At 36.9% G+C, this 27,634-nt stretch overlaps 1 protein-coding gene across 1 annotated transcript in view; it reads right to left on the bottom strand.

The window, feature by feature from the left end:
• LOC128484060 (IgGFc-binding protein-like) overlaps window positions 1-27,634 on the bottom strand; it is a 70,874-nt gene that overhangs the window by 27,366 nt on the left and 15,874 nt on the right. Inside the window, exons 22-63 of the mRNA XM_053460378.1 lie at window positions 27,371-27,460; window positions 26,642-26,883; window positions 26,237-26,520; window positions 25,806-26,083; window positions 24,713-25,311; window positions 23,883-24,438; window positions 23,150-23,349; window positions 22,470-22,850; window positions 21,979-22,265; window positions 21,508-21,776; window positions 20,870-20,935; window positions 20,557-20,607; window positions 19,183-19,227; window positions 18,920-19,069; window positions 18,569-18,825; window positions 17,597-17,681; window positions 17,354-17,398; window positions 16,679-16,723; window positions 16,137-16,226; window positions 15,408-15,649; window positions 15,003-15,286; window positions 14,572-14,849; window positions 13,479-14,077; window positions 12,649-13,204; window positions 11,916-12,115; window positions 11,236-11,616; window positions 10,745-11,031; window positions 10,274-10,542; window positions 9,636-9,701; window positions 9,323-9,373; window positions 8,745-8,795; window positions 7,451-7,600; window positions 7,089-7,345; window positions 6,218-6,302; window positions 6,090-6,128; window positions 5,307-5,489; window positions 3,237-5,048; window positions 2,403-2,450; window positions 1,357-1,839; window positions 1,138-1,194; window positions 685-926; window positions 219-502 (exon numbers count right to left, since the gene is read on the bottom strand). Of these exons, the coding sequence (XP_053316353.1) occupies window positions 219-502; window positions 685-926; window positions 1,138-1,194; window positions 1,357-1,839; window positions 2,403-2,450; window positions 3,237-5,048; window positions 5,307-5,489; window positions 6,090-6,128; window positions 6,218-6,302; window positions 7,089-7,345; window positions 7,451-7,600; window positions 8,745-8,795; window positions 9,323-9,373; window positions 9,636-9,701; window positions 10,274-10,542; window positions 10,745-11,031; window positions 11,236-11,616; window positions 11,916-12,115; window positions 12,649-13,204; window positions 13,479-14,077; window positions 14,572-14,849; window positions 15,003-15,286; window positions 15,408-15,649; window positions 16,137-16,226; window positions 16,679-16,723; window positions 17,354-17,398; window positions 17,597-17,681; window positions 18,569-18,825; window positions 18,920-19,069; window positions 19,183-19,227; window positions 20,557-20,607; window positions 20,870-20,935; window positions 21,508-21,776; window positions 21,979-22,265; window positions 22,470-22,850; window positions 23,150-23,349; window positions 23,883-24,438; window positions 24,713-25,311; window positions 25,806-26,083; window positions 26,237-26,520; window positions 26,642-26,883; window positions 27,371-27,460 (10,924 nt within the window). The remainder of the gene's footprint in view (window positions 1-218; window positions 503-684; window positions 927-1,137; window positions 1,195-1,356; window positions 1,840-2,402; window positions 2,451-3,236; window positions 5,049-5,306; window positions 5,490-6,089; window positions 6,129-6,217; window positions 6,303-7,088; window positions 7,346-7,450; window positions 7,601-8,744; window positions 8,796-9,322; window positions 9,374-9,635; window positions 9,702-10,273; window positions 10,543-10,744; window positions 11,032-11,235; window positions 11,617-11,915; window positions 12,116-12,648; window positions 13,205-13,478; window positions 14,078-14,571; window positions 14,850-15,002; window positions 15,287-15,407; window positions 15,650-16,136; window positions 16,227-16,678; window positions 16,724-17,353; window positions 17,399-17,596; window positions 17,682-18,568; window positions 18,826-18,919; window positions 19,070-19,182; window positions 19,228-20,556; window positions 20,608-20,869; window positions 20,936-21,507; window positions 21,777-21,978; window positions 22,266-22,469; window positions 22,851-23,149; window positions 23,350-23,882; window positions 24,439-24,712; window positions 25,312-25,805; window positions 26,084-26,236; window positions 26,521-26,641; window positions 26,884-27,370; window positions 27,461-27,634) is intronic.

Genomic DNA, 27,634 nt, shown 5'->3' with positions numbered 1-27,634 from the left:
GTTTTTACCCTCCATTTATCAACAAAGAAACAGTGTTTTTGAATATTCTATTGCAAACTCAAAGTTGACATTTTTCGTTAAGACACATTTAGATTAGTTTCTGGGGCCTAAATCTTAATATAATGTGCAGAATTTAAAAAATATAGCAATGCAAGTAATTAGGAAGACTTTTACAAGGAAACATCATACATTTTCTTCTAATCATTAAATTGCCTTACCTTGAATCATTTTTAACCTGCCAGCTGTTGCCAAGGCTGGAAGAGTCTGGCTCTAATTCACCATCTGGGTTTAGGAAGTCATCGGGCTTATTTCCATTGAAATTTCCACAAAGTCCACACACTTTATTTGCATAGTTGCCAGGAATAGTTACCACAACTTTGTGGTTTCCGTCAAACTTCACTTGTAAGCCAAAGCCTGTTTTTACCAGGACATTGGAACCACTAAGGAAGATCTCAACATCTGGCGACAAACTCTTGGGCAGAGTCACTATTTGTCCATTCACCTAGTGAAGAAATTACTGTTATTAAATAATTTCTCCAGCAGTTTAGTGCCTAATATCCTGTACAATATCTGTAATTGTATGAGATTAAATGTCATAAAAAAATAATGGCTGGCACTAAAGCTTCCGGTATGCAGTTAAAGTATTTTATTATATAATATGTCTTGTGATCCCTGTTATCTCACCTTAACCTGTCTGTCCTTCTCCAGAGTGATTCTGTATCCGTACACATCCACGTTCACATATTTGACATAAGATACTCTAGTATTGCTTCCCCTGTGCTCGTTAGCAGCTTCCACATTGAAGTGTGGTAGCTGTCCGTCATCTTCACAGAGTTTAGATAAAGTGTATGTGCAGGTTCCCATAAAGTGATGGACCTGGTTATCAAATGTATGATAATGAGGATCTCCTTCTACCACGCAGGAGCCTGAGGGCAAAAGCAAAACACGATATAATTAAGGAATATTATTACTGCCAAGGCCAGATAAAGTATTTTCGTGTTTTTTATGGCTGCTTGATGTCTGAATTGGGTTTGTCACAGAAGAAAATCTGGTGGTGCACCCCACTCTACTAGCTTAGCACTGTAGACCATCTTCTGTAGGTCATCTTTACAGTCTATGAAATGCATCCACTGTTACCTGAATTGGGAGGTGACACAGTCGTTGTTGTTGTAGAATGTCTTGTTGTAGTGGAACCTATGAAAAGAAACAAATCATTATTACATGGTAAATAGTCATTAAAACGAATGCAATAAAGTATATTGTGATTCCAGCTATTTACCAATGCCTAAACAACCAAATAAAAACTATGTAGCATTTAAAATAGATCATCAAGTAATAAATGCATGTTGTATTTACCCGAAGATATATGTGTTGTTATAGAAGATGTTGTGGTTCTTGAAGATGTGAAGTCAGTTGTTGAATCAGAGGTGGTGACTTTAACAGTCCCTGAAGTTATGTCAGTTGTGCCCTGTGATGTAGTTTTGGGTCCTGAACTAATAGTGGTGGATGTTGTTGTTTCACTAGTTGGTTCAGGTACAGGTTGTGAAGAAGTTTTAGGTGGTGATGTAGTAGTTGTTCCTTCAGATGTATAATCGGGAGCAGATGAAGTAACCCCTGAAGTTGTATGGCTTGTGGTTTGCAGTGTAGAAACATTCGGATGTCTTGTTGTGGTAACTAACGTAGAAGTAGTACTAGAAGTTGTCTTTTCAGAAGTGGAATCTGTTGTGTGCACCATAGTACTACCAGGAGATGTCCCTGACGTGGTAAACGTTCTTCCTGAAGTAGGGATAGTTGTGCTTTGTTGAGTAGATTCAGGTGTAGCTGTCGTCCCAGAAGTTCCTATGTAAAACAATAAAATGCATTTCCACATTTCTCTTCAAAATTAATTTCTAGCTCAATGTCATCATTTAATTTCTTCTAAATTCCATACTGTTGTTGTGGCATTCTGTAATGTTCTCTTAATTATTAATATTCAATTGTATATGGTACTAACAATGAGAATGTCCAAACTCCCTGTTTGTTTGTTTTTTGCAGTATTCACTTTCTTCATCTCATTGTTAAGTCCACATCATGGATATTATTTTTTTGTTTACCTGCTTTTTTCCTTTGAAGCTGTCATGATAGCTTGTAAATGCTCTCCTAGTCATTGTCTACGTACAAGACAACATTTTTGCCTAGATCTGTAGTTAATTTTTCCTCTATTTCAATAAGGCATGATCTTTTTGCCCCCAGTATTTTGTGACTGAGGCAATTCTAGCCCTACTCACCAAATGTTTTTGTCTTTCAACACTAATGCACAACATGTGGACAATATGTTTTTTTGTCTTTTTTTACGTTTGTCCTAGATACTTGTAGCTTTACTATATATCCCATTGTAGTACTCAAACTAGCAAAGTGCTTACCTGGAGTTTCTGAAATAATAGGCTTTGCTGTAGGTTCTGCTGAAGATGCTGGAGGAAAAAAAGTTAATGTTTTTTTTAAAAAATTATCAAGGAAGACTAACAAATCTCAATATGTATAACCTGGAAGAAATAGAGGGGGGAGACGTGATTTGTAAATACATGAAGTGATTTAACAAAGTACAGGAGGGAAGTTTATTTCAAAGGAGTAAATGATAAATGTGAGAATAAGAGGCCATAATTTATAACTAGATGTAATGTAGGCAACTTTTAGTTTACTAATTGGGTGGTAGATAAATGGAACAGTGTCCCTGCAGAACTGATACAGGCTAAAACAGTGAGAGAATTTAAACATGCATGGGAAAGGCATAATGCCATCTACAGTCTAAGACAGGACTAATTACGGTCTGGGTGTTCACATGAAGACTTTTATGCCATAAAATTCTGTTTGTATTGATTCTATCACAGAAAAACCATTGCAAGTGAAAGGAGACACATAGGCAATATGTATTAATTTGTGTGTTTGTGGGGGAAAATACTTATGCACAGAAAAAAAATTGCTGATTTACAAAATAAAAGTAAAACACTATTATTAAGGACTTTCACAGAATATAGTTTATATAAACTCTATGTACTATAAACAAAGTGTCACATTGTCAGATCATTCTACTGTGCATTCTGTAAAAAATATGTCACCATATGAGAACCAAAAACACATAATAAGAAAAACAAAAAGAGCAAAAATACTAATATATATTTCTACATTTGCCCACAGTGATAAGCACCAGTATTTTTCCAAATTTGTACAATAGTGTATATGAAGAACTAACTAGTTACCTGAAGGTGAAGTTGGGATGCTGGTCAATTCTGTCAGGCTTGTAGGAACTGGTGTGGCGCTAATAGTGGAAGCTGTAGTTGTAGTAACTGTTGTGCTTTTGGTTATAGTGTGACTAGTTATAATTTCTGTGGAACCAGCACTGGATGGAGTAGCTGTGGTACCAGGTATGCTGCTTGTAGTCTTAGTAGCTGTAATTTCTGTGGAGCCAGCAGTGGATGGACTAGCTGTGCTACCTGGTAGGCTGCTTGGAGTCTTACTAGCTGTAATTGCTGTGGAACCAGCAGTGGATGGACTAGCTGTGCTACCTGGTAGGCTGCTTGTAGTCTTACTAGCTGTAATTCCTGTTGAACCAGCAGTGGTTGGACTTGCTGTGGTGCCTGGTCTACTGCTACTTGCAGTATGACTAGTTGTAAGTTCTGTGGAACCAGCAGTGGATGGACTAGCTGTGCTACCTGGTAGGCTGCTTGTAGTCTTACTAGCTGTAATTCCTGTTGAACCAGCAGTGGTTGGACTAGCTGTGGTGCCTGGTCTACTGCTACTTGCAGTATGACTAGTTGTAAGTTCTGTGGAGCCAGCAGGTGATGGACTAGCTGTGCTACCTGGTAGGCTGCCTGTAGTCTTACTAGCTGTAATTCCTGTGGAACCAGCAGTGGTTGGACTAGCTGTGGTGCCTGGTCTGCTGCTACTTGCAGTATGACTAGTTGTAAGTTCTGTGGAGCCAGCAGGTGATGGACTAGCTGTGCTACCTGGTAGGCTGCCTGTAGTCTTACTAGCTGTAATGTCTGTGGAACCAGCAGTGGGTGGACTAGCTGTGGTGCCTGGTCTACTGCTACTTGCAGTATGACTAGTTGTAAGTTCTGTGGAGCCAGCAGGTGATGGACTAGCTGTGCTACCTGGTAGGCTGCTTGTAGTCTTACTAGCTGTAATTCCTGTGGAACCAGCAGTGGGTGGACTAGCTGTGGTGCCTGGTCTACTGCTACTTGCAGCATGACTAGTTGTAAGTTCTGTGGAGCCAGCAGGTGATGGACTAGCTGTGCTACCGGGTAGGCTGCTTGTAGTCTTACTAGCTGTAATTGCTGTGGAACCAGCAGTGGGTGGACTAGCTGTGGTGCCTGGTCTACTGCTACTTGCAGTATGACTAGTAGTTATATCTGTGGAGCCAGCAGTGGATGGACTAGCTGTGCTACCTGGTAGGCTGCTTGTAGTCTTACTAGCTGTAATTCCTGTTGAACCAGCAGTGGGTGGACTAGCTGTGGTGCCTGGTCTACTGCTACTTGCAGTATGACTAGTTGTAAGTTCTGTGGTGCCGGCAGGTGATGAACTAGCTGTGCTACCTGGTTGGCTGCTTGTAGTCTTACTAGCTGTAATGTCTGTGGAACCAGCAGTGGATGGGCTAGCTGTGGTGCCTGGTCTACTGCTACTTGCAGTATGACTAGTTGTAATTTCTGTGGAGCCAGCAGTGGATGGACTAGCTGTGCTACCTGGTAGGCTGCTTGTAGTCTTACTAGCTGTAATTCCTGTTGAACCAGCAGTGGGTGGACTAGCTGTGGTGCCTGGTCTACTGCTACTTGCAGTATGACTAGTTGTAAGTTCTGTGGAGCCAGCAGGTGATGAACTAGCTGTGCTACCTGGTTGGCTGCTTGTAGTCTTACTAGCTGTAATGTCTGTGGAACCAGCAGTGGATGGGCTAGCTGTGGTGCCTGGTCTACTGCTACTTGCAGTATGACTAGTTGTAATTTCTGTGGAGCCAGCAGTGGATGGACTAGCTGTGCTACCTGGTAGGCTGCTTGTAGTCTTACTAGCTGTAATTCCTGTTGAACCAGCAGTGGGTGGACTAGCTGTGGTGCCTGGTCTACTGCTACTTGCAGTATGACTAGTTGTAAGTTCTGTGGTGCCAGCAGGTGATGAACTAGCTGTGCTACCTGGTTGGCTGCTTGTAGTCTTACTAGCTGTAATGTCTGTGGAACCAGCAGTGGATGGGCTAGCTGTGGTGCCTGGTCTACTGCTACTTGCAGTATGACTAGTTGTAATTTCTGTGGCACCAGCAGTGGATGAACTAGCTGTGCTACCTGGTGTGCTGCTGGATGTAATGTGACTTGTTGTATTTTCTGCGGAACCAGCAGTAGATGGACTAACTGTGCTACCCGATGTGCTGCTGGATGTAGTATAATTAGTTGTAATGTTTGCTGAAGGAATAGTTGTTGTAATTTTTGTTGTGCTTGTAATATCAGTTGTTTTACTTGTCGTAGAACCTACAACAGAATGAACAGAATGGTTACTAGTCATTGTAGTTCCTGTAGATATTGCTTGATGTCTGCTTGCAATCCAAACAAAATCATCAGCATGGATGTAATTAGTGGAAATGGTTACCAATGACAATAATAATGCAGCAGGTACACAAAATATATTGCACCTCCCACTCCCCCAGGGCAGTGGGCAGTAGATAGCACAGATCTCTTTAACTTGGTCCTTCTAGCAGCTGCACAGTATGGCATACCAGAACATCATATACTGGTGCTTTGCTGGACGGAAAAATTCATAGCCTTCTTTCTCTTCCTACCTTGTCTAGTATTGAACTAAGAAATCTTAATTGTCTCTGATAACACTTGTTGTTTCCCTGCCTATTTGTCATACAGAGCTGTCCTCGATAATTAATGCAGATAAGACCCACACAGGAGACATGTTGATGCCATTATCCCTTTAAATCCTGCTGGCATTCAACCAAATTCTTTCTATGTATATCATCCCACACCAAGACATGTATGGAAGCTCACACACATGAATCTCTGCATTTCAGGAAGTGGGGAACAGAGGCTTATACAGATTGAGGAGACATGAAAACGTTTATTTACCTGTTGGAGGTCTAGTGGTGGTTGTAAATGTAGTTGGTCCTATTAGGACGTAAAAAATAGACAGGTGTAAATTTATACTATACATAGTTTTGCAAAGCAGAAGTAGATTTGCTTATTTCATGACATACCAGGACAGTATCCAGCTAATAAAGAGATGTCATCAACGGCAACATCACTGCGGTGACTTTCACCTCTAACGCCATCTATAAAGATCTGCAAAGAGAGAAAAACATTTTAGTTGCAAAACATGCCATATACTTCAGGGATGCATATAATTTTACAACATATGCATATGCATAGTCAGTGCTGGTCTAATGATAAAGAAGGGCTGCAGTTGTTTATTGGTTGATGGAGTTGAGCACTTTATACTATTTAAATAACAGAACAAAGCCTAGGGGTTTTTTATGCCAATTTAGATGGTCATATCTTGTCAGGTCCAACCCATGATAAAGGTAGAGCATTGCCATGGAATCTGTTTTGATTTTTTTTTGTGTAATTCATGCATTGGCGGTAGGTATGTATGTATTGGATTGTACCAGACATATTTTGTTGTTTACTTTTTTTTGGGGATGTGCATCTCAACATTAAGTTCATATCACTGTTGTCTAGTGCCCGACATACAACCCAAACATTTAATCTTCTCCACCCTAAGCAGTCATAAAGAACAGAATTACCCAATACAAATCTAGCTGATATGTTTAGTTATGCTTTATTCTCACAAAGGATTTGTAAAGGGATATAGTTTTCTCAGACTTTCACTATTGATTCTGAATGTTACATCAGATTAACTTTGATAAATACAGAAATCCTGAATTAAACTGACCCACTGATAACCATCATTACATAAAATAATTTCTATGAATACATGTATTCCTTGTATATATGCTTTGATAAATCATTATATTATAATTTAGCCTTGGGTTGCTAGTGGATACAGTGGGTAATAAGATAAAACTGAAACTTAACCCTTATAAACTATATGAACAACAGAATACATACCTGAACCTTGCCGCTGTTTAGTATGAAAATTTCATCTAAGTGCCACAAATTTCCTTGGTTCCCTTCATGTATGGAAACAAGTTCCAATCCATCTACTCCTAAAACATAGACTTCTAGCCTCATTTCTTGCGCATCTCCATACATGTGGTACCAGAGTCGTAAACAATGGGGTCTGTTTAATTCACACACAGGGCCTTCTAATCTAGCGAAATTCCCATGTTCTGAATGCTGCCCATCAATATAGAGGTAGTATCCATCTTTGGAAGAGAGAGAGATTGTGTTAGCGAAATACATTTCCTTCAAACACCATTTCCTGTCAAATAGTATGAACAGGCTGAACATATGGGAAATTATTATTTTACCTCCAGTTGTGCGATCAAAGTCTGGACCAGTTAAATCCGATGGAGTAGGACCTTTCAGTCGTATCCAGTCCATATTATCTGCTTTTGACTGTTTCCACTGACACAAATCCACATCAAATGAGCAAGCAAGGGGGCACTGAGTACCGGGGTCTGGAAATATGATATGTTTAGCATTGCATTATACTTCTAAATGGGATACATCAAATTTACCCCAACAATAAGCATTACATTATTACATTTATTTGTTAATCAATTAATTATTAATTCTTATAAGAATGGCCACAGCATTTACAAATGTAAATTATTTAGAAAAAAAGAAAATTAAATAACAACATGCTTAATAATCTGTCCCTGGGAACCCCAAAGCCTTCCCCCAAAAGTCCAACACTAAACCACCAGCTGCAATTCACCAGCTTAATGGTGTCCCTCATATGACCTTTATCGGTCACCAAATAAACAACTGTGCAACCATTAACCAAAAGTCAAAGCATTCCCACATAAAATACATAATCCCCAAGGACTCAACATTAAAACCATCCGCCACTACGACAGGAAGTTACGCCACGTGCACCAAATAAGTCAGGGCAGGCGGGTGGGAAGTTGCTGATTCAGATGGAAATAGAGATGAGCTTCTAGCTGCATGTCCCTGCAAGTAAACCCCTTAACAGCAATGTCACAAGACTGACCCTGTGTCCTTCCTAACCCCTGTCATGCTGCCCCTCCATTTAGGAGATGCATTTTTTTTAATTCCTCTGCACTTTATGGCAGATAGCAGACAGTGCAGGTTTTACTAAGTCCCACAGGAAACTTGTAGATTCCTATATTTTTTAAAGAACCTTTCAGACAAATATTCACTAAATGAGGAGTTTTTGGGAGAAATAGACATTTCCATGAATATTTATTATAAAGTGAAACCCCAAGGATCTTTTCTGTAAGAAGGGCTAAGCTGGACGTGCATAATGTATGGTTACATTAGCAACATGATCTCCCACATTACTTATGTCTTATGGGGGAAAGGCGCAGGGAAAACATGTCCTTCTTGCAAGCAAAGCTCAATTAGGTTTGCCTATTATAACAGATAATGTACCCTTGAAAAAAGACAGACCTACTGGGAAGTCTTTTATATTTTTAAATTTTCCTGTAATATTGATCAGGAATCTGGGCATTGATAACGCACTTAAGTGTAATCAGTGCTCCAACCACGTGCTTCATCTACACCCCAGGCTGTAATAGGAGACTACCTGTTCTCCTGTCCACTTGCAATATAATGTCCCTACCATTGCACATAACTTACCAGTGCTAGTAATTATAGGCTTTGTTGTAGATGGCGTTGAAGGTGGCAGAGCTGTAAAAATAAGATTAATTGCAATAATTAACATATCAACTTTGTCCATGGTATACACGCAAAGCACATTTTCGTACATGTATAGTGCATGTTTTATTCTGTACATACAATCAGTGGTTTTAGAACTTTAAAATGTAGGATTTGAAAAAAAGTCAAACATCCGCTTTAAAAAAAGTATCGCTGTTTTCCCAGAAACAACTTTCATAACCACTTCCTTCTTTCTCTATAGTCTTTAGCTTCCATAACATTGTAAAAGATAAGGACCACAAAAAATAAGCCAGATACATTTTGTGTCCAAAATAGGGGTATTATCTTAAAATAACATGGATCAAAGGTATATATGTTCACTGTTTATTCATAATGTGTACAATTTACAGGTATGTGGCCACATCTCCATACTGCCGATTGGGTCCCAGTATTTGACTCAGTATATAAGCCATGTAACACAGACTGGCTGATCTAAAAATATTCCTTGGTGCCTGATTTTATCGCCTGTTAAATACAACACACAGTTGCACATGACTTACCAGTGGTAGTAATTATAGGCTTTGTTGTAGATGGCGTTGAAGGTGGCAGAACTGTAACAAATAAGATTAATTGCAATAAATAACATTACAAGGGAATCATTACTATTTGTATGTCTGTAATCATGATACCTTACGAAGACATGAGAACGGCTGCAGGGGTTGCATTATTAAATGTAATATATATAAATATATATATAGAGAGAGAGAGAGATACGGTAAGCTCTGCCCTGAGATTAACATTCAGCTCTTTTGAAAATGTCTCGTTTAATGGATAGACCGATAAATGTAACCATTAAATGTAACCTGTTCTTACCGGTGATAGGAGAAGTTGAAATGCTTGGTTTTACGGTTGAAGATGTTGGGACAGGATTTGTTGCATCTGCGTCAAAACACAGGTAACAACACATTAGATTTCTTTGCTGTAGTTACACAATGTATAAATATATAAATGTATACATATAGAAATGTATAAATAAATATGTTTATTTATCATTTTGAGCACTTTAATCATGAGGATGATGAATACATTTAATATTTATTTGACTAGACACAAGATACTATTTTATTTAACTAGATACATAAATGACAAATCTTAAAGTCTCTTTTATATATAAATATGTCCTCCACAAATATGTACAGACAAAAAAAAATAATTATGCCTTTTGCAACCACTACTTAGGTTAAGTTAGGTTGTGATGGTTCCTTGCTTTGTATTGCATTTACATATAGAGCGCTAGCAGATTCTGTAGCTCTATTACAATCAGGGGAAAGTGAAAGTTAAAGAATGACATTAAAACTGACAATATACAAAATTCACAGTAACATTAAAGGGGAACTCCCACCATTTTATGTATAATGAGATGTTTTCAAAAGATTCAAGTTTACATTATAAGAATACATTTTTATACACCAACATGCACATGATAATCAAATGTAATTTCCACTTACCACAAACAGTGTCGTCTTTCCAGTTTCCGAGATTAACCCCGGCACTTTCACAGGCAGCAGCGTAAGCCTCTAAAGCATTACAGAACTGATATAGATTTCCTCCTGTGGCGCACTGATCATACACACAGCTCTCAAAATATATCTGGGGAGGGATGTAAAAGTGACAGTCCTTGAAAGGTCCATCAGTTGATAGAATAATTTTGCATTGTTCTTCATACTCCTTCTCATCAACTGGATTACATGGGGGAGGGTCAACGACATCTTCCTCACACCTACAGTGAAATACACACATTTATTAATAATGACAATATAGCGATTCAATTATGCATACAATAAACCACACAGCATAAAAATAGATAAAACAATTTAAAAAACGATGTGGCTCTTGGAGTGTTTCTGACTTTCTGACTCTACAGATCTGTTTACTATTGTTTATTGGTTTGTAAAACTATTGCATTGTCTGCTCATACTTACACCCAGTCTTTGTCAGGAACCCGCCAGCTATTTCCGAATTCATTGGAGGTTTGGGCTATCAAACCATTAGGCTTCAGGAAATCATCCAGTATGTCTTCAGTGTATGTTCCACAGAGACCACAGAGCTGCCCTTTAAAATGTTCGCTCACTTTAACAAACAGTTCATGGTCACCGTTAAATTTAACTTCAAGTCCAAAGTTGGTTTGCAGAACAACATAGGATCCGATTATACTTATTGAGATCCCAGGTGCTGGAGTTGCAGGTAAAGAAACTTGTTTGCCATCAACCTACAACAAACAAAAGTAATCCGCCATTACATTCATATTGTTTGGCCCCATCAACAAAAGGATCAATGGGTGATACAAAACATCGATATATTAAACTGGAAAGTCGCAAACACAAAATGTATCAAATGTGTGACTCAATTCTAATAAGTGGAATACATGTATTTGCTGGTTTCATATCATCAAAGTATGATTAATGATACTCACATAAACTACTTTGTGTTTTCCCAAAATAATGTGCAGATTCTCTATCCTGACAGCAACTGAATTTAAAGCTGTCCAACTCAAGCTCCCTCTGTGCTCGTTCCTGGTTGTGACGGAGAAGTTTACAGATGAGTTTTTACAGGTCTCCGCAGCAGTATAGTTACAGCTTCCTTGGAAATGGTACAGTTTGCCATCAAACGTGATGTAGTGAGGGTCACCGTGAATATGGCAGATTGTGGAGTCCGCTGGGTAACATCCTAGAACTCCATTCACAACTTTGCATATTTGGTTAGGTGTGCATTGTTTATCGCTGCATTCCACTTGGTTGTTTCCAATACATTTACATTGGCTCTCACATTCTCCTTGCCAGAAGATTTCTCCTTTCTGGAAAAACCAAGAACCATCACTTTCATCATATTTTAACAATATTTCAATACAATATTTCAATACAATTATTCCTGGTTTTATATAGCTGTCAGGTTCATTTAGTCTGTTAATGCATTTTCCACACATCTTTTACCCATTATTGATGTTTTCGCTATAATGTAAAGTTTAACACAATATTGTTTTGAAAATAATTGTCAGTGTTTGAATATTCCACACTCTTTACTTTTATAATCAACTATTTTGGCTGGTTAAAATGCTATTTCATATTTCATATTAATAATATGTTAAATACCAACCTCATAGTATTTGCCATCGTAAAAGCATCCACATTCGGTGACAGGGACACATTTACTTCCACTAAGAACAAAGCCATCGTTACACTCACATGCCTCCACGCAAGGCTTACTGCAATTGTGTGGTGCATTCTGGTCCAAGCAAGTGCCAGGGCATGCACTGGCGCATGGGTTATAATGGGTGTTAATAGGACAGTTTATACCTGAATAACATGAAAATCAACAATGTCAAAAGAAGTATTTCTAAACATTTTAAAATGTCTACCATACAAACATTAATCCATGACTTATCAGCTGAATGGTGTGCAGACACTAGTACTAAATACCTATAGTGTGGACAGACTGACTGACCCCACCATAAGCATTTGTACTTTAGCCTTTTATTAATTTTTTTAACTATGTTTATAAATTTTGCATTATTTGCTTATATTGATATTACTTTAATTATTCATATTATAGTTAAGGATCTCCATAAGCCTCTTTATTTAAACATATACAGGTATATTGAATGCATACATTGGATGTTGTGTGACCTAAGCTATCATATTTGTAAGTCAAACTTTATCTATATTGTTTTTATGCATTGTTGATGCGATGAATAATGATCAAATAATTAAAATAAAGAGCTTAAAAAATGTCCACCTATAAATATATTTTCAGCAGCATTATACATTTCCCCAACATAGCAACATGTTATATGTTCTTTTCACATGTGTAAACATCTTAAAATACTCACTACAGAATGTTGCATTTCTCCAAGTGATAGAAACTCCAGACTTTTGGCAGGCATCAGCATACGCCTCTAAAGCAGTGCAGAGGGCAGCCTCACCAACAACACATAGGTCAAATACACAGCTTTCCAGGTATCTGTTTGGATTGATAACAGAATGGCAGGCTTTGAATGGACCATCGGGGCTTGCTATAAGACCACAGTATTCATTGGTCTCATAAAGATCTTCTTTCTCTGGTGGACATATTGGTGGTGGGTCTACAGGAGTACATGATGGATCATCATCATCCACCTGCCAACTGTTTCCAAGTTCGTTAGAGTTTTGCGCTTGTTGTCCATTAGGCATCATAAAATCATCTTGGCGGAGGCTGTTTAGGTTACCGCATATTCCACATGTTTGATTAAAATAGGTAGTCGGGACCTTCACCTCAACGGTATGATCAGTGTCATAAGAGACTGTAAGCTTGAAATCAGTCTCTACAAGGACGTATCTTCCACTTCGGGTCACGGTCAACGATCCGTTAACCAAACTCACTGGAAGAGTGGTCCAGATACCATCAACCTAGGAAATACAAATTGTTAATGAAAATAGAAAAGATATATGAAAAATATTGAATTAAATAAAAAGTATATGATATTTTATATTTCTCTAAACTTTTAACTCTCAAAATACTGAAGTCGGGAAGTCGTAAGAATTATCCTACGTTTAAATATACAGAAGCACACAAAAAACAAAGCCACATATATATTACAATACAAGTTTGTATAACATGATTCTGTTACACAAAAGTACTAACAAAATTCCTCTAAAATTAAACAGTGTGTAAGTAACTTACCTGAACCCGATTTGGTTCATTTTTAACAATCGTTATTTGATGGTTGTAGACTTCTACCATAACTTTTTGTACATAGGAAACAGTTGGGTTGCCACGATGCTCATTCTTGGCTTCAACATTAAAATATGGCAGAGAGGTGGTATTGCTGCAAACTTTTGATAATGTATAGGTACATATCCCCATAAAGTGATGGGTTTCTTTATCAAAGGTGGTGTAGTGAGGGTCTCCATAGATTGTGCAGCTACCAAACGTCAGATCATAACAGCCAGGTACTCCATTTGATATACCACAGAACGTGCCAGGAGGACATGAAGCAGATTTACAGACTAATGCACTTCCTTGTGATGGACAGTTACATTTTGTAGAGCAGGTGTCATCAGTCCAGAATTCTGATCCCACTGGATAATGTTTGTCTCCATCCCAGCATCCACACTGTCCACTTGGAACACATTTATTGTTGTACAGAACATACCCTGGGTCACAGACACATCCCTCGGCACATGGAAGGTTACAATTGGATGGTGATCCTGGGTTTACGCAAGTAGCAGGACACGCTGTTCCACATTGCTCATAATGACTGTTGGGTGGACACTTTAGAGCTATGGGAAAAACACATAGCATTTGCTAAATGAAATTAGATTACATAACATAGATGCTGTGTCTTACATTATATAAGGATTTGTCAAGAAGAATCTAAAATAACTAAAAACCATTTAAAGTTCACAGTCAAAATACAACTCCTTACTTCCTCTGCTGTTCAATCCTCAGTACAAAACCCCTCTCAGATATCAATTTAAATAGCTAGTCATATAGAAAGGTATGAAAATCAGGTTTGTAAGAGCTTTGTACGCTATTAGAGATTTAACTGACTTGTTTCCAGTATAAAACACAAAGGGTATTACATAGTACATCATGCTCAAGTTTTGTAAAAAACATACAATCTGAGATTTTAAGAAATTCAAAGATAATGTGTTTAGATTTATACAAATAAAAACTATTATGCACTATAATCTGAAAATTTGAAACTGAAACTATGTGAGGAATCCTTTATTTATTTTTTTTATTTTAGCTATTACTTAATAGTCCTACTTACGACAGAAGGTGTCATTCCTCCAGGGATGTATGGTGACTCCATGAGACTGACAGGCCTCTGCATAAGACTGGAGACTCCTACATAGAGAGCCGGGGTCTAGGTTTAATTCACACAGGTCGTAAACACAGTCATCAAAGTACGTTGATGGATTTATGATATTATGACACTCCTTGAATGGGCCGTTACTGTCGATGATGAGTCCACAGAAGCTGTTGCTGGTAATGGTGTTTTTGTCTTCTATTGTGCAGTTTGGAGTATGATTGTCTCCTGGAGAACAGCTGTGAGATAAATATAATAAAAACAGTAAATTTTTTGTTGTTTTTTTAAAGCATTATGATAAACACCAGCTAAAACCCAAGGCCTGGTAAACATGAGCATGCATGTTTCTCCTCATAGAAATAACATTTATATATCACATGTGTATTCTTTACCTTGTGTCATTCTCAACCTGCCAGCTGTTTCCAAGATCAGCAGAGTTTGACTCTAATTCTCCATCAGGGTTTAAAAAGTCATCCGTCACATTCCCGTTGAAATTCCCACATATTCCACAAACTTTATTTGCATAGCTGGCTGGTACAGTCACCACCACTCTATGATTTCCATCAAAACTCACTCTCAGACCAAAAGTTGTTGTGACCAAAACATTATTTCCACTGAGGAAGATGTTAACTCCTGGTGAAAGTGTGACTGGTAATATCACAGGGAGACCATCCACCTTTAATCACAAAAACAAGAATCCAAACTTGCTTTTAATGCGTCACCTTTTGTTTATTATTACAAATGCACAATTAAAGTAGTTCATTATATAATATGTCTTGTGATCCGTGTTATCTCACCTTAACCTGTCTGTCCTTCTCCAGAGTGATCCTGTATCCGTACACATCCACGTTCACATACTTCACATACGATACTCTAGTATTGCTTCCCCTGTGCTCGTTAGCAGCTTCCACATTGAAGTGTGGTAGCTGTCCGTCATCTTCACAGACTTTAGATAAAGTGTATGTGCAGGTTCCCATGAAGTGATGGATTTGATTATCAAAGGTGTGGTAGTGAGGATCTCCGTGTATTTCACAAGAACCTGAGAGGAAAAGAACATTATAAGAAATTATTGATGTAATACTGTTGGAGATGCAGAACGGGCAAAAATGAATTTACTATGGACAGTAATATGAATTATTTACAAAGTGATGTCACATTTTAGTATAATTAGAAAAACAATACCCATAGTGAAGAGATGAGCAGAACAAGCTGGAGCTGAGCCAGCTCAAACGACTACTTTGATTACCGGTAATTAAGTTAATCCTTCTTTTTTTTATATTTCATATTACTATAACATTAGACTGGCTGTAATTAGTATGAAGTAATACATCTGCAAACATTTTACAAAAAAACATGTAAATCATTGGTGTTTCAGCTAATATGTTTCATATTTGTCATCACGGTGTCCATATTTGAGCTGCTATTCTTGACTATATATATATATATATATATATATATATATATATATATATATACAGTATCTCACAATGAAAACTACATTTTAACATTTGTAAAATATAAACTACCAGGTGGGAGTGGGGCTGGAGTCGTCGTTCTAGAAGGGGTGCTTTTGGTAGTTGACGTGGTCACACTGGAAGACGTTGTAGTGGTTGTGCCTGTTGCAAGAATTTATACATTTTATTAGAAAAACCATATACAGCGCTCATAATAACAATATTTTTGTGTTTCTTTAAGCTATATTTTTTTTTTCTTTTTCCTAAAACATTATGTACAATGGTATGTAAATCCTATCAACATCAAATGAGCAAGTACCAAGGACTGGAAATTATATATATGGCACTATGGTGCAAAGCATACATGAAATTATCATAGCCCTCGGCAGCTGAAAGGCAGTCGATGCAGGCTTGATGGTTCAGTGGTACATTTTCCAGCATTATACATGGAAAGCAACTACCTTCTTGCAACAGAAGTCATCCTTCGTAGTGCATAATGAGTGGGAGTTAATGTTTAAATGTCTTAAAAACTACTGTTTTTATATAATAATAATATTTGTGTGGGGATAATTATATCACTTGGTAATTGCAACATACAGAGGCACAGTGCTAACCTGTAGTGGTTGAAATTATAGGCTTTGGTGTAGATGATGTTAGATCTGTAAAAAATAAATTATAAATGTCAAAGTGTAGGAAAAGCTGCCAAATATTTTTAAGCTTGTAATTGTAAAATCACATGAGAACTTACAAAGTTGATTTTTACACCAAAGCTAGATAACAGAAAACTTTTCCTTGCTCGGTATTAAATGTAAAAAACTTAAAATATGTGTATATCCTAAACAAATACAGTATTTTTCCAATTTTTACAAATTAGTAGATTAATCCCCCACAATTCAACCTCTAGAATATATCATTCTGAATATTAAAACTCCCCAGTGAGCATCAATAGAAGCTCAATGGGCTTGACGGTAATAAATCAATAGGTTGGGCAGACTAGATGGGCCATGGCTTTCTATGTTTCTATGTTAATGGTGAAGTTGTAAAGGAGCAGGTTATTACCATTTACTATAACATTTTCTGGGTGTCTAAGGTGGAGAAGTAATGTGTGTTCAATTTGAAAGAAGACATTAGTGGACTGCCAAACCCTTACAGCCCCACTATTCCGGGGATGAACGTGTCACTGTTGTCTAACCTCAGTTTGCTTTGGATGTAGGTAGGTTCACACACATTTCAGTAAGTGGGGAACAGAGGCTCACACACATTGAGGAGACATGAAAACGTTTATTTACCTGTCGGAGGTCTAGTGGTGGTTGTAAGTGTAGAGGTAGTCGGGCCTATTAGGATGGAAAAAATAAACAGGAATAAATGTATACTATATACAGTTTTGCAAATAATATTTATATATAGGGTTTCCTAATATTGCTCAGAATTAGGGGAGTGCTCAGCTATAATAGCAGCAACTCAGTGAGTCTAGTGTTTAGAACTACTACAGGGTAGTAAGCAGAAGTAGATTTGCTTATTTCATGACATACCAGGGCAGTATCCGGCTAATAAAGAGATGTCATCAACAGCAACATCACTGCGATAACTTTCACCTCTAACGCCATCTATAAAGATCTGTGAAGACAGAAAAACATATTAGTTGCAAAACATGCCATATACTTCAGGGATGCATATAATTTTACAATGGCTTGGATGCATAGTCACTGGTGGTCTTGTTTACTGGATAGTAAAGTTGAGCTCTACATAATCTTTTAAAAACAGAATGAAGTCTAAGGAGTTTTCTTATGCCAACTTAGGCGTCATATGTTGCCATGTCCAGCCCTTGATAAGCACAGTGGATAGCTATGAATGCTTTTGGAGATCTCGGGTGAGACCTGTTTTCATTCATTTTTGTGTTCTCGCATGTAAATCTGTTTTTGTGTAAATTGGACTCATGCTTTAGCGCTATGTATGTTTTACATTGTAAAATTGTTTGCATTAAATTATACCAGACAATTTTTGGTGTTGACTTTTTCCTTTTGGGTGTGCATCTCAACACTGAGTTCATAGTGCCCGACATACAACCCTAATACAGCATAAAAACTAAACTTTAAAAGGACAAATTCCACTGAGGTCTTTATAAAATTGGAATGAATCCCACTTTACAAAATGTCTAAGCTGATGTCAGCAGAAATAGTGCCTTAGTCTGAAAAGACTTTACAAAGTAGTACATTTTCCTCAAACTTTCACTATCCTCTCTGAATGTAACATTACAAAGTAAACGTAACTTTGGTAAATGCAGAAATCCTGAATTAAACTGACCCACTGATAATACCAAGCATCAAAGGCTCAAAATCTAAATAAAAGATTTTGTCTAAATAAATCTCTTTCTTTCATGTATTCTTAGATAGATCTACAAATTCACAACATGAGGGGCATATTACAATATAGTATTTGGTTAGTAGTGTATAGAGTGGATAATTAAAAAAACTTAACTCACTCCATATAAACTATACACATACCTGAACCTTGCCGCTGTTTAGTATGAAAATTTCATCTAAGTGCCACAAATTTCCTTGGTTCCCTTCATGTATGGAAACAAGTTCCAATCCATGTTCTCCTACGACATAGACTTCTAGCCTCATTTCTTGCGCATCTCCATACATGTGGTACCAGAGTCGTAAACAATGAGGTCTGTTTAATTCACACACAGGGCCTTCTAGTCTAGCGAAATCCCCATGTTCTGAATGCTGCCCATCAATATAGAGGTAGTATCCATCTTTGGAAGAGAGAGAGATTGTGTTAGCGAAATACATTTCCTTCAAACACCATTTTTTGTAACAGGCTGAACATATGGGAAATGATTATCTTACCTCCAGTTGTGCGATCAAAGTCTGGACCAGTTAAATCCGATGGAGTAGGACCTTTCAGTCGTATCCAGTCCATATTATCTGCTTTTGACTGTTTCCACTGACACAAATCCACATCAAATGAGCAAGCAAGGGGGCACTGAGTACCGGGCTCTAGAAATATGTTTAGAATGGTGTTAAAATACTTCTAGGGCTCATGTAATATTATTTCTGAGGAGGCAATCACACCACATGTTAAAAGCAACATACAGTGGCAAAGCACTTACCTGTAGTGGTTGAAATAATAGGCTTTGGTGTAGATGGTAATAGATCTGTAAAAAAAAAATGTAATGTTGACGTGTAGCAAAAGGTACAAAATGTTTTTAAGCTTGTAATCATAAAAGCATAGTAAAAAGTAGCAAAACATAAAATATAACGAACAAGAGCCTCTTGCCATTTATCAGCGGGTGATTTATCAGAAAAAGGGTGTTTGGGTGTTAATACTAAAAGGCCAATACTTCAAAACTGTGTGTGTATGAATAATTTACTTCACCTACAAGTTATTGCTAATTGGTCTCATATTTATGTATCTTTGCTCAAATTTACTATTACTATTCATTGATGACATTGTCCTGAATAAATGTATGTGTTGTTTCATCAACCAACTTTAACTTAAGCTAACATATACAATATTTTTCCAATTTTCACTAATCAGTAGAAGAATATATGATTATTTTGATTTTAAAGTTCCTTAGTGAGAATCAGCAGGCGCTCAATAGGCTTGACTGTAATAAATCAATTTCAGGTTATGTAGAATATCAGTAGAAATGGGAAGACTGCTTTTAAGGGCATTATTTTTTTTTTATCACTATTTACTCTAAGGTGGAGACACAAAGTATGTTCAATTGCCAAAAACCATATACATGGGCTGCGAAACCCTAGCGTTCATAAAGAAACAAAATAGCAACATATCATGATTAAGTAGGACAGCATCTACATGCCAAGGTGTTTTACCAGCAAACCAGAACCAAACTGAATTACTGATAGGAAAACATCAATATTGGGAACCTGGTATAAGTATATGCCAGTAGAAAAATTATAAAGCACAAAGAAAACAAGAAAAGTGAGGAAAACCGCTTCTAATGCCAGTGAGCAGCATAATTAACATATCAACTTTGTCCATGGTATACACGCAAAGCACATTTTCGTACATGTATAGTGCATGTTTTATTCTGTACATACAATCAGTGGTTTTAGAACTTTAAAATGTAGGATTTGAAAAAAAGTCAAACATCCGCTTTAAAAAAAGTATCGCTGTTTTCCCAGAAACAACTTTCATAACCACTTCCTTCTTTCTCTATAGTCTTTAGCTTCCATAACATTGTAAAAGATAAGGACCACAAAAAATAAGCCAGATACATTTTGTGTCCAAAATAGGGGTATTATCTTAAAATAACATGGATCAAAGGTATATATGTTCACTGTTTATTCATAATGTGTACAATTTACAGGTATGTGGCCACATCTCCATACTGCCGATTGGGTCCCAGTATTTGACTCAGTATATAAGCCATGTAACACAGACTGGCTGATCTAAAAATATTCCTTGGTGCCTGATTTTATCGCCTGTTAAATACAACACACAGTTGCACATGACTTACCAGTGGTAGTAATTATAGGCTTTGTTGTAGATGGCGTTGAAGGTGGCAGAACTGTAACAAATAAGATTAATTGCAATAAATAACATTACAAGGGAATCATTACTATTTGTATGTCTGTAATCATGATACCTTACGAAGACATGAGAACGGCTGCAGGGGTTGCATTATTAAATGTAATATATATAAATATATATATAGAGAGAGAGAGAGATACGGTAAGCTCTGCCCTGAGATTAACATTCAGCTCTTTTGAAAATGTCTCGTTTAATGGATAGACCGATAAATGTAACCATTAAATGTAACCTGTTCTTACCGGTGATAGGAGAAGTTGAAATGCTTGGTTTTACGGTTGAAGATGTTGGGACAGGATTTGTTGCATCTGCGTCAAAACACAGGTAACAACACATTAGATTTCTTTGCTGTAGTTACACAATGTATAAATATATAAATGTATACATATAGAAATGTATAAATAAATATGTTTATTTATCATTTTGAGCACTTTAATCATGAGGATGATGAATACATTTAATATTTATTTGACTAGACACAAGATACTATTTTATTTAACTAGATACATAAATGACAAATCTTAAAGTCTCTTTTATATATAAATATGTCCTCCACAAATATGTACAGACAAAAAAAAATAATTATGCCTTTTGCAACCACTACTTAGGTTAAGTTAGGTTGTGATGGTTCCTTGCTTTGTATTGCATTTACATATAGAGCGCTAGCAGATTCTGTAGCTCTATTACAATCAGGGGAAAGTGAAAGTTAAAGAATGACATTAAAACTGACAATATACAAAATTCACAGTAACATTAAAGGGGAACTCCCACCATTTTATGTATAATGAGATGTTTTCAAAAGATTCAAGTTTACATTATAAGAATACATTTTTATACACCAACATGCACATGATAATCAAATGTAATTTCCACTTACCACAAACAGTGTCGTCTTTCCAGTTTCCGAGATTAACCCCGGCACTTTCACAGGCAGCAGCGTAAGCCTCTAAAGCATTACAGAACTGATATAGATTTCCTCCTGTGGCGCACTGATCATACACACAGCTCTCAAAATATATCTGGGGAGGGATGTAAAAGTGACAGTCCTTGAAAGGTCCATCAGTTGATAGAATAATTTTGCATTGTTCTTCATACTCCTTCTCATCAACTGGATTACATGGGGGAGGGTCAACGACATCTTCCTCACACCTACAGTGAAATACACACATTTATTAATAATGACAATATAGCGATTCAATTATGCATACAATAAACCACACAGCATAAAAATAGATAAAACAATTTAAAAAACGATGTGGCTCTTGGAGTGTTTCTGACTTTCTGACTCTACAGATCTGTTTACTATTGTTTATTGGTTTGTAAAACTATTGCATTGTCTGCTCATACTTACACCCAGTCTTTGTCAGGAACCCGCCAGCTATTTCCGAATTCATTGGAGGTTTGGGCTATCAAACCATTAGGCTTCAGGAAATCATCCAGTATGTCTTCAGTGTATGTTCCACAGAGACCACAGAGCTGCCCTTTAAAATGTTCGCTCACTTTAACAAACAGTTCATGGTCACCGTTAAATTTAACTTCAAGTCCAAAGTTGGTTTGCAGAACAACATAGGATCCGATTATACTTATTGAGATCCCAGGTGCTGGAGTTGCAGGTAAAGAAACTTGTTTGCCATCAACCTACAACAAACAAAAGTAATCCGCCATTACATTCATATTGTTTGGCCCCATCAACAAAAGGATCAATGGGTGATACAAAACATCGATATATTAAACTGGAAAGTCGCAAACACAAAATGTATCAAATGTGTGACTCAATTCTAATAAGTGGAATACATGTATTTGCTGGTTTCATATCATCAAAGTATGATTAATGATACTCACATAAACTACTTTGTGTTTTCCCAAAATAATGTGCAGATTCTCTATCCTGACAGCAACTGAATTTAAAGCTGTCCAACTCAAGCTCCCTCTGTGCTCGTTCCTGGTTGTGACGGAGAAGTTTACAGATGAGTTTTTACAGGTCTCCGCAGCAGTATAGTTACAGCTTCCTTGGAAATGGTACAGTTTGCCATCAAACGTGATGTAGTGAGGGTCACCGTGAATATGGCAGATTGTGGAGTCCGCTGGGTAACATCCTAGAACTCCATTCACAACTTTGCATATTTGGTTAGGTGTGCATTGTTTATCGCTGCATTCCACTTGGTTGTTTCCAATACATTTACATTGGCTCTCACATTCTCCTTGCCAGAAGATTTCTCCTTTCTGGAAAAACCAAGAACCATCACTTTCATCATATTTTAACAATATTTCAATACAATATTTCAATACAATTATTCCTGGTTTTATATAGCTGTCAGGTTCATTTAGTCTGTTAATGCATTTTCCACACATCTTTTACCCATTATTGATGTTTTCGCTATAATGTAAAGTTTAACACAATATTGTTTTGAAAATAATTGTCAGTGTTTGAATATTCCACACTCTTTACTTTTATAATCAACTATTTTGGCTGGTTAAAATGCTATTTCATATTTCATATTAATAATATGTTAAATACCAACCTCATAGTATTTGCCATCGTAAAAGCATCCACATTCGGTGACAGGGACACATTTACTTCCACTAAGAACAAAGCCATCGTTACACTCACATGCCTCCACGCAAGGCTTACTGCAATTGTGTGGTGCATTCTGGTCCAAGCAAGTGCCAGGGCATGCACTGGCGCATGGGTTATAATGGGTGTTAATAGGACAGTTTATACCTGAATAACATGAAAATCAACAATGTCAAAAGAAGTATTTCTAAACATTTTAAAATGTCTACCATACAAACATTAATCCATGACTTATCAGCTGAATGGTGTGCAGACACTAGTACTAAATACCTATAGTGTGGACAGACTGACTGACCCCACCATAAGCATTTGTACTTTAGCCTTTTATTAATTTTTTTAACTATGTTTATAAATTTTGCATTATTTGCTTATATTGATATTACTTTAATTATTCATATTATAGTTAAGGATCTCCATAAGCCTCTTTATTTAAACATATACAGGTATATTGAATGCATACATTGGATGTTGTGTGACCTAAGCTATCATATTTGTAAGTCAAACTTTATCTATATTGTTTTTATGCATTGTTGATGCGATGAATAATGATCAAATAATTAAAATAAAGAGCTTAAAAAATGTCCACCTATAAATATATTTTCAGCAGCATTATACATTTCCCCAACATAGCAACATGTTATATGTTCTTTTCACATGTGTAAACATCTTAAAATACTCACTACAGAATGTTGCATTTCTCCAAGTGATAGAAACTCCAGACTTTTGGCAGGCATCAGCATACGCCTCTAAAGCAGTGCAGAGGGCAGCCTCACCAACAACACATAGGTCAAATACACAGCTTTCCAGGTATCTGTTTGGATTGATAACAGAATGGCAGGCTTTGAATGGACCATCGGGGCTTGCTATAAGACCACAGTATTCATTGGTCTCATAAAGATCTTCTTTCTCTGGTGGACATATTGGTGGTGGGTCTACAGGAGTACATGATGGATCATCATCATCCACCTGCCAACTGTTTCCAAGTTCGTTAGAGTTTTGCGCTTGTTGTCCATTAGGCATCATAAAATCATCTTGGCGGAGGCTGTTTAGGTTACCGCATATTCCACATGTTTGATTAAAATAGGTAGTCGGGACCTTCACCTCAACGGTATGATCAGTGTCATAAGAGACTGTAAGCTTGAAATCAGTCTCTACAAGGACGTATCTTCCACTTCGGGTCACGGTCAACGATCCGTTAACCAAACTCACTGGAAGAGTGGTCCAGATACCATCAACCTAGGAAATACAAATTGTTAATGAAAATAGAAAAGATATATGAAAAATATTGAATTAAATAAAAAGTATATGATATTTTATATTTCTCTAAACTTTTAACTCTCAAAATACTGAAGTCGGGAAGTCGTAAGAATTATCCTACGTTTAAATATACAGAAGCACACAAAAAACAAAGCCACATATATATTACAATACAAGTTTGTATAACATGATTCTGTTACACAAAAGTACTAACAAAATTCCTCTAAAATTAAACAGTGTGTAAGTAACTTACCTGAACCCGATTTGGTTCATTTTTAACAATCGTTATTTGATGGTTGTAGACTTCTACCATAACTTTTTGTACATAGGAAACAGTTGGGTTGCCACGATGCTCATTCTTGGCTTCAACATTAAAATATGGCAGAGAGGTGGTATTGCTGCAAACTTTTGATAATGTATAGGTACATATCCCCATAAAGTGATGGGTTTCTTTATCAAAGGTGGTGTAGTGAGGGTCTCCATAGATTGTGCAGCTACCAAACGTCAGATCATAACAGCCAGGTACTCCATTTGATATACCACAGAACGTGCCAGGAGGACATGAAGCAGATTTACAGACTAATGCACTTCCTTGTGATGGACAGTTACATTTTGTAGAGCAGGTGTCATCAGTCCAGAATTCTGATCCCACTGGATAATGTTTGTCTCCATCCCAGCATCCACACTGTCCACTTGGAACACATTTATTGTTGTACAGAACATACCCTGGGTCACAGACACATCCCTCGGCACATGGAAGGTTACAATTGGATGGTGATCCTGGGTTTACGCAAGTAGCAGGACACGCTGTTCCACATTGCTCATAATGACTGTTGGGTGGACACTTTAGAGCTATGGGAAAAACACATAGCATTTGCTAAATGAAATTAGATTACATAACATAGATGCTGTGTCTTACATTATATAAGGATTTGTCAAGAAGAATCTAAAATAACTAAAAACCATTTAAAGTTCACAGTCAAAATACAACTCCTTACTTCCTCTGCTGTTCAATCCTCAGTACAAAACCCCTCTCAGATATCAATTTAAATAGCTAGTCATATAGAAAGGTATGAAAATCAGGTTTGTAAGAGCTTTGTACGCTATTAGAGATTTAACTGACTTGTTTCCAGTATAAAACACAAAGGGTATTACATAGTACATCATGCTCAAGTTTTGTAAAAAACATACAATCTGAGATTTTAAGAAATTCAAAGATAATGTGTTTAGATTTATACAAATAAAAACTATTATGCACTATAATCTGAAAATTTGAAACTGAAACTATGTGAGGAATCCTTTATTTATTTTTTTTATTTTAGCTATTACTTAATAGTCCTACTTACGACAGAAGGTGTCATTCCTCCAGGGATGTATGGTGACTCCATGAGACTGACAGGCCTCTGCATAAGACTGGAGACTCCTACATAGAGAGCCGGGGTCTAGGTTTAATTCACACAGGTCGTAAACACAGTCATCAAAGTACGTTGATGGATTTATGATATTATGACACTCCTTGAATGGGCCGTTACTGTCGATGATGAGTCCACAGAAGCTGTTGCTGGTAATGGTGTTTTTGTCTTCTATTGTGCAGTTTGGAGTATGATTGTCTCCTGGAGAACAGCTGTGAGATAAATATAATAAAAACAGTAAATTTTTTGTTGTTTTTTTAAAGCATTATGATAAACACCAGCTAAAACCCAAGGCCTGGTAAACATGAGCATGCATGTTTCTCCTCATAGAAATAACATTTATATATCACATGTGTATTCTTTACCTTGTGTCATTCTCAACCTGCCAGCTGTTTCCAAGATCAGCAGAGTTTGACTCTAATTCTCCATCAGGGTTTAAAAAGTCATCCGTCACATTCCCGTTGAAATTCCCACATATTCCACAAACTTTATTTGCATAGCTGGCTGGTACAGTCACCACCACTCTATGATTTCCATCAAAACTCACTCTCAGACCAAAAGTTGTTGTGACCAAAACATTATTTCCACTGAGGAAGATGTTAACTCCTGGTGAAAGTGTGACTGGTAATATCACAGGGAGACCATCCACCTTTAATCACAAAAACAAGAATCCAAACTTGCTTTTAATGCGTCACCTTTTGTTTATTATTACAAATGCACAATTAAAGTAGTTCATTATATAATATGTCTTGTGATCCGTGTTATCTCACCTTAACCTGTCTGTCCTTCTCCAGAGTGATCCTGTATCCGTACACATCCACGTTCACATACTTCACATACGATACTCTAGTATTGCTTCCCCTGTGCTCGTTAGCAGCTTCCACATTGAAGTGTGGTAGCTGTCCGTCATCTTCACAGACTTTAGATAAAGTGTATGTGCAGGTTCCCATGAAGTGATGGATTTGATTATCAAAGGTGTGGTAGTGAGGATCTCCGTGTATTTCACAAGAACCTGAGAGGAAAAGAACATTATAAGAAATTATTGATGTAATACTGTTGGAGATGCAGAACGGGCAAAAATGAATTTACTATGGACAGTAATATGAATTATTTACAAAGTGATGTCACATTTTAGTATAATTAGAAAAACAATACCCATAGTGAAGAGATGAGCAGAACAAGCTGGAGCTGAGCCAGCTCAAACGACTACTTTGATTACCGGTAATTAAGTTAATCCTTCTTTTTTTTATATTTCATATTACTATAACATTAGACTGGCTGTAATTAGTATGAAGTAATACATCTGCAAACATTTTACAAAAAAACATGTAAATCATTGGTGTTTCAGCTAATATGTTTCATATTTGTCATCACGGTGTCCATATTTGAGCTGCTATTCTTGACTATATATATATATATATATATATATATATATATATATATATATACAGTATCTCACAATGAAAACTACATTTTAACATTTGTAAAATATAAACTACCAGGTGGGAGTGGGGCTGGAGTCGTCGTTCTAGAAGGGGTGCTTTTGGTAGTTGACGTGGTCACACTGGAAGACGTTGTAGTGGTTGTGCCTGTTGCAAGAATTTATACATTTTATTAGAAAAACCATATACAGCGCTCATAATAACAATATTTTTGTGTTTCTTTAAGCTATATTTTTTTTTTCTTTTTCCTAAAACATTATGTACAATGGTATGTAAATCCTATCAACATCAAATGAGCAAGTACCAAGGACTGGAAATTAT

Source organism: Spea bombifrons, chromosome 3 (genome assembly GCF_027358695.1).
Source record: "Spea bombifrons isolate aSpeBom1 chromosome 3, aSpeBom1.2.pri, whole genome shotgun sequence".
NCBI classification, from domain to species: domain Eukaryota; kingdom Metazoa; phylum Chordata; class Amphibia; order Anura; family Pelobatidae; genus Spea; species Spea bombifrons.
Note: the sequence above shows the minus strand (reverse complement) of the source record. Positions and strands in the feature narration are given on the sequence as shown.